This window comes from Euprymna scolopes, chromosome 32 (assembly GCF_053919585.1).
Source record: "Euprymna scolopes isolate OS-2025 chromosome 32, ASM5391958v1, whole genome shotgun sequence".
Taxonomy (NCBI): Eukaryota; Metazoa; Mollusca; class Cephalopoda; order Sepiida; family Sepiolidae; genus Euprymna; species Euprymna scolopes.
This window is the reverse complement of record NC_136513.1, coordinates 8,392,659-8,400,078: the sequence shown is the minus strand read 5'-3', so window position 1 is coordinate 8,400,078 and position 7,420 is coordinate 8,392,659. Positions and strand designations below refer to the sequence as shown.

Genomic DNA, 7,420 nt, shown 5'->3' with positions numbered 1-7,420 from the left:
ACATTAATAGCAGTTTGTATATCACTTCCCAATGTGTGCAACCCAAGATAGAGAGCATTATAGTCATCCACATACAGTACTGTTTCACTGTGGCTATATATATTAGCATGTCAGCCCGGCATTGCCCGGGTGTTTGAAGGTATATGTTGAGCCAAATAAAAAAATAAAAGTGGTAGCAGAAAGGCAGGCTCGAACCCGTACCGCGAAGGAGGAAAAGAATGGGGAAAAAACGTGACGTCTTTGCTGTTACGACCACTGGCAGACCGGAAATGACGTAGGCTTAAATTAAGGCTAGACAATCGAAAAGAGGGGATGACTTTCGACAATATCGGCGAAAAAAGTGACCTCTCCCTGTAGAAAAGTGCCCAGTCGAAGGTGAAGAAATTAATGTTTTTAGCCAATTTTTCGATATTTGTCGTCTGAAAGGTCGAGCTTAAAAACGATACTGATCTTGTGAAAATCCGTCGCCTCTGTCGAAAGTTTTAGGCAGACATGCAAACATACATACATACATTTATATATTGGTAGCTCAAATTTTCAATCCAAACCGATTAAAAAGCTTGCTCTATCTCTGAATACCCTTTATGTAAAATTTCAAATGTTTAAACCAGAAATTGTCTGAGTAATTTGATAGAGACCACAACAGTCCATTTTTTTTAACTTTGACCCCTATTATGACCCCTTAACATTTATTGCTTTGCGCTCAAAGGAACCTATATAAAAAATTTCAAGTGTTTAGACCCAAAATTGGCAGAGGAGTTTGGTAGAGTTCTCAAAGGTGAAATCGTTGAATTTTTACCCCTTAATAGCCAAATTTCTGGCCAAAAACTGATTGCAAAGATTTTTCCAAATCTCAGTACCCTGCATACCAAATTTCGAGTCTGTAGACTGAAAATTGACAGAGATATTGTGTAGGGAAATGTACACACACACACTCACATACACACTTTTATAGACATATACATATATATTGAAAGAGAGAGAAATTATGTTGGGATAAATATCTATAAAAATCCGTTTTCAGTATGAGCATTTATATGTAAAACATATATATGTAAAAGCTTTTGTACATATATATTAAATTGTGAACAAGCAAAAAGGAATAGAACTTTATTATAATACAAGATTCAAGCAAGCAAGGACGCATGGACGACCCACAGAGTTTTATAATTATATAGATATAATATTCTATAATAAGTATACATTTTCTTTTCACTTAAAATGTTTTTCTTACAAGTATTTTTTCATAAAATTCATTTACATAAAACATATTCTATACTGTGTATTTTTTCAATACTAAAATGAAACGAGATTTTTTTTATTTTTTATGTAAGAAAGTACATATATATTTTTATTATACATATTTTATTACAAAGAAAACCATTCTTTAAAATACATTTCAAAGTATATATATATATATATATATATATATATATATATATATATATATATATATATATATAGAGAGAGAGAGAGAGAGAGAGAGAGAGAGAGAGAGAGAGAGAGAGAAACAAAAGTACCCGACGTTGACTGGGTTCAAAAAGAGCCTACAGAAAATGGACTCTGATTTATGAAAGTATGATAGGTTATGAAAAGGAAGGGTTGTAAAGAGATAGCTTCGAATTTGGGGGTATCAAAACCAAAGCAAAATATGATGAAAGTAAAAATAAAATAGATAAACCCCATAATTTATTATACCATACCTGTTCACACGGAAATACTTATCACAATATTCTGTGGATCTATATTAAAAAACCTTGTTAAACTTTGTAACATTTTTCCATTCTATGGAGGTCAGGCGCGAACGAACACCCCATAATTTTATTATACCATATTTCTTCAAACTGAAACATAATTATCAAAGTATACTTACGCAGATAGATATGAAAAGTCTTTATTAAAGTTTGTGCCTATTTCCATTCTATGGAGGCCAGGCACGAACGCAGACCCCACAATTTTATTATACCATCCCTATTTAAGTTAAAACATACTTATCAAAGTATTATTATGTACATCTATATCAAAAACACTTATAAACGTTTTTTTTTTTATTTTTAAGTATTTTATTTCCATACTTTGTGGACCAGGCGCATATGCAGGCCCCAGAATTTTAATGAATCATCATTATGCCAGATCAAACATACCCATTCCTGTGTCTCGATACATTTTCTATCATTATATGTGATCAGTTTTCTATAATAGTCAACCATATAGGAATCTATTCATGACTGGACACACACAGACGTTCAGCTCTCTCTCTCTCTATATATATATATATATAAATATATATATGTGTGTGTGTGTATATATATATATATATATATATATATATATATATATATATATATATATATATATATATTAATTGAAGATATAACCATTCTGAAAAACAACCAAGTTTTTGCTTATTTTAAAACATGAGGTAACTTGTTATGCAAAAAAAAAAAAAAAAAAAAAAAAATCAGAGCTCCTTCTCACAAACTCTGCAATTTTTACTAACTCCTCTTAACTAAATTCACAACCCTCACCATCTTTGCTCTCTCTGGCTTAGCTTTGAAAAAACTTGACCGACTGTCCTTTCTAACTAGTTCTTGCAGCTGATGCTCTCTCTCATATGCAAATTGACGACACATGTATATAAACAATTCACAAACTCACACCTTTCTTTTCTTTTTCTTCTTCTGACAGTCAAAACAGACGTGATGCAGCTTGTTAGTAGTTTATTCTATTAGAGCATCTTTATTTGTCTTTACCTTTTAAACCACACACCCCTCCACGATCATTAAAGATCATTTCACATTACATAGTCCTATGACCAGATCAGCACATTAAGTTCTCTCTGTGGTTTTTGCATTACCACTGGTTCACCTTTAAATTACTTGTTCATAGTTGCAATATTTGTTGTTTATAGCGAGAGACTTTTTTTTTTTTTTTTTTTTTTTTTACTGATGTGGCAACAGTATTCCATCCTTGGACATACTTGGTTTTTATATAAGTAGAGAATTGCATCAGCAGTGAGATATCTTCTGGAGCGGTAGAAGGATCCTACCATTTTTCCAGCGACCTTGGCAATAGACTTGATGTACGTGTTCCATTTCAGGTCAGGAGTAAAGGTCAAGCCCAGAAACTTATCAAAGCATGGAGCTTCCCCTAGTCGAGAGCAATTCATTTCAATTGATGCCAGATGGGGATCAGAGCGTTGATGATGTAAAGATAGGAGCTTGGTTTTAGATGCATTAAAAGTAACCAGCCACCTCTTCCCCCACTGCACCACGCGCTCAAGATCAGAGGAGAGAGAATCAGAGAAAACTTTGTCATTTACAGCCTTTGATGTGTTGCCATAGATGGTTGTGTCATTATTTTTTTCTTCCCAAGCGGAAGCGATGCGTGGAGTCATGTGCAAAAGACGATTTTTCATTTTGTCTCTCATGGTGGATGCGTTAGCATCCGGTTCGGGCGGTTCGCTGCTAATTCTCATCATGTTCCAACAAACGTGAGACGGGCCTTAAAGTAAAATAATACCAATGAATGTTCATAATTTTTGGATATATTATTGCATACTTTAGTTTTTAATGATCTTTTTTTTCTTTTTGAATTTTTGAAAATTTCCACTTCGAAATTGTTAAAGTTTCGCTTAACTTTTTGGTAAAAGCAAAACACTAAATAAATACAGGTACTCATGCAGCATGCACTTATTGATTCGTGCTGAAATAATAACGTTATTATTTTAAAAGCCATTCTTAACATGGGGAGGGGAGGGCGTTTTGTACCTATTCTGTACTTTAACCTTACAATTGAATAAAAAAAAAAAACATATCATAAAACTTTAATTAAACGTGGAAATACGATTTAAAAAATAGCACCTAAATACAATAACACAAAAATGAAACATTAATTATCTATCCATTTATTGAATTAAAATATATTTTTAGGTTTTATAAAATAAGAAAGTTTTTAATTTTTCTTTAAAATTAAAGTGGTCAATGGTCATGGTCATCATATGAAAATGAATGAATTTTTGTGTTTAATAAAAATAAATAAAAATATACTTTTTTTTCAACATTAAACTTTCGTGATAAATAAAAAAAATAATCATGAAATTAAAACTTAATTTTGAACAGTCATTATTGGGAAGTGTGCGAGTTGTTTGTTCTCGTCTTTTTTGTTTTTAATGACCTTTAAAAACTATACATAAACTTTCATATGAATTCTTGAATTAATTTTTAATGACCTTTAAATTAATTTTTAATGACCTTTAAAAACTATGCATAAACTTTCATATGAATTCTTGAATTATCTTCTTGCGATTCAAGTGTAAGTTTTCAAAAATGAAAACAAAAAATTAAAACTATCTTCAAAAACTGTAATGTACAAATGGGAAATTTTCTTTTAAAATTTGCATAGAGTGATCTCCCTTTATTAAAAGAGCGAGCAAATTATAAACAAAATGTCTGCCTAAAATCTTTCTGTCTTATGTAAACTCGTTGGAAGTTGTTTATAATGGCAGTTTACGTATTGTTCTCACCGTTATTCGCTCGTCCTTGTAACCGGCTTCCTTCTAAATCACGCCAATGTTTTAGTCGCTTTTTTTCTTCAAATATAGAACCACAACATGTTGTCATTACCGGAGGAGGCATGGTCGGGACAGCAATGGCATGCGCCCTTGGTAAATAAATAAACATTATTAAATTCATTCTTTCGTCTTTCATATATTAAAAGTCGATATTTAAATTTAATGTATTTTAACCGGTACTTCTGCAGTTTACAGACTGTGCTATTTTTTTTATTTATTTATTATTCTTTTTTTTTTTGGATAGGATTTTCAAATTTAATTCATGTTTAGGTACGTTATCTTTGGAGGGATTGTGCAGTTGTGCACTGACTGCAGTTAAGCCAACAAACGACTGTACACTCATTAACCTTTATCCTCGAATGGCCCCTGGGCCTTGATAAGTGGTGACTCTCATGTTAAAAGGGGGAAAAATCAAATATACAATAAATAGATGTTACCATAGCTAATAAAAGTTGGGCGATTGTTAAGATAATCGACAGATCTGTTTTAAGCCAAACAGTACTTGTCATTTTGAAAATAGTAACATATCCCAAAATTATGAAAGATAAATTTTTACCTGGTTTTCACCTTGACATTTTCCTTTAAAATGACGACTAATTATGGTTTTCGGGTATACTGAAAACGAATATCGCATTTAAATTTTATTCAAATGAGTAGTTTTCCGGATATTAAGCAACGCCATTTCTTATGCTATTGCAACCCCCCCCCAAAAAAAAACTACGCGCAAGCGCCAAGATGGACACCAGCAATAACATAAGAAATGACATTGCTTAATATCTGGAAAACTACTTAAAAGTCATTTTAAAGGAAAATGTTAAGGTGAAACCGAAGTAAAAATTTACCTTACGAAAATTCATGAAGTGGAACAACTACTATTGTGTTTTAGAAATAAAAGTCTATCACTATCGGCTAAAACAAAACGTTACCAGTCAAATAGCAAAAAGGGAGATAAGTATGCCCCCAGTATTCGCACTCTTCAAGATGTTCAGGTCTAGGGAAAATGCCATTTCCCCTCATTTTCTGTAAAAATTACTTTAACTATAAATAATTTTCTACTCGATGAAATTTCGTAATTTTTTTAATATATTACTATTTCCGACATGGCAATTAAGTAAGTACTGTTGTTTTAAGCAAACACAACATATTAAAAAAAAAAAAAAAAATCTGTCGGCTCTATCTTAACAAGCACCAAGAGTTACTTTTCTACCTAACCTGACTTATTTATTTAAAAAAAAAAAAAGAAATGTGTTTATTGTGTGTATTTTAAAGTAGTTTTAAATGCTCTTCATTTAATCTCAAATATTCACTTTTTACGAGTTGTTAGCCAACAAGATGAACAATGTAGAAGAATGTTAGTAGCCATCTTGTTGGCTGCCAACTCGTAAAATGGGAATATTTGAAATGAAATAAAGAGCATTTAAAACTACTCAAAAACACACAAAAAAACATGAGCTAGGTAGGTAGATAAGTAACTTTTATTGTCTATTGTAACATTTATTTATTGTATATTTGATTTTAAAAAAAAATTTTATCCCCCTCCACTTTTTTTTTTTCATTTGATGGTTTCACTATACAATTTCTTACTATTAAAAAACTGTTCAGTGTTTAGGGTTTCCAAGATTTTGGAGAGGGTTTAATTTTAGTGTTTTAATTTGGCTGATGTATTTTTGGGATGAGCCGGATTCAGAGAAATACATTCAATGAAAAACGTTTGCAGTGTTTATGAGAAAAACAAGAGACATGTTATACGGTAAACAAAACAAAATAATAAGTTCAGAAGGCATTCATGAAAGAGATTTTATGTTTAAAATGGAAGTTTACACCAATAGGAAAAACATAAATTGTTTGTAAATATTTTTAGAGTTCTTGTAAAAGAAAGGAGGATTTATTAGCTGAGACAATTAAAGAAGTTTGTATAAATTAATTAAGAGTCATACGTTACAGAGGTCAGAAAAATCGCAATCAAAACTTCTCTGCTCATTTATAAATTATAATTCATTGAAAGTTGTTTATAGGAGTCAATATTCATTTGATTTTGTATTACAAAAATAGTTCAGTGAGAAAGATTGGAAATATTTCAATAGATAAAGTTTATACAGACTGACAAATGATAACGAGTCAATGAATTGTGTATGTGTTCACTAAAGTCTGTGTGTGAGTGGAGAGAAATGTTGCAAAGATGAACATCCAACAGAGGGAGTGGGGGCTAATGATACTGATCTGTGGTCTCAGGTCAGCCGGGCTCCACTGGTTTATTAGAGAAAAAATCTGGCTTTTTAAATGATTTAGGTGGCTCCCAGAAAGACCATTTTGAATAAATTCAGAAAGTTCTCTGATTAGTCCAAAGTATGATTACTTATTTTTATTCAGGATAGTGTATGCTAATGATGTGCGTACAAATGAGTTTATGCATTTTGAACCGCTGCAGGTGTCTAGATGACCTGAACAGTGAAGGTGCTTTTACAGATTAGACCCCATGGCTGTCAATATTGGTTCAATAAAATTTGGTAACAAGTTATAACAGTCAAAAGACGACCATTCAAAATTAAACTTGGGTTCCTGAAATGGAAACAGATAAAACAAAAACATTATATATATATATATATATATATATATATATATATATATATATATATATTTGTGTGTGTGTGTGGAAAAGTTTGGAATCCATTTAAAAACAAACCAAAAAAAACTTGCTTATATTTATTTAATTGTGTGAGCATTTCTTGCGTGTTTTTCACCTGTATCTGACTTACATGTATATTTACATTGTGTTTTTTTGTCTTTTGTTTTTTTTTGGGGGGGGGGGGGTGAAAATGGTAGGGGAGGACCCATATTGACTCAAAT

The 7,420-nt window shown here is 31.5% G+C and overlaps 1 protein-coding gene across 1 annotated transcript in view; it reads left to right on the top strand.

Moving 5' to 3' along the window:
* The first annotated feature begins 4,403 nt into the window (after window positions 1-4,403).
* LOC145256209 (ubiquinone biosynthesis monooxygenase COQ6, mitochondrial-like) overlaps window positions 4,404-7,420 on the top strand; it is a 46,192-nt gene continuing 43,175 nt past the window's right edge. The window contains exon 1 of the mRNA XM_080114824.1: window positions 4,404-4,666. Within this exon, the coding sequence (XP_079970950.1) occupies window positions 4,501-4,666 (166 nt within the window). The 5' untranslated portion in view covers window positions 4,404-4,500. The remainder of the gene's footprint in view (window positions 4,667-7,420) is intronic.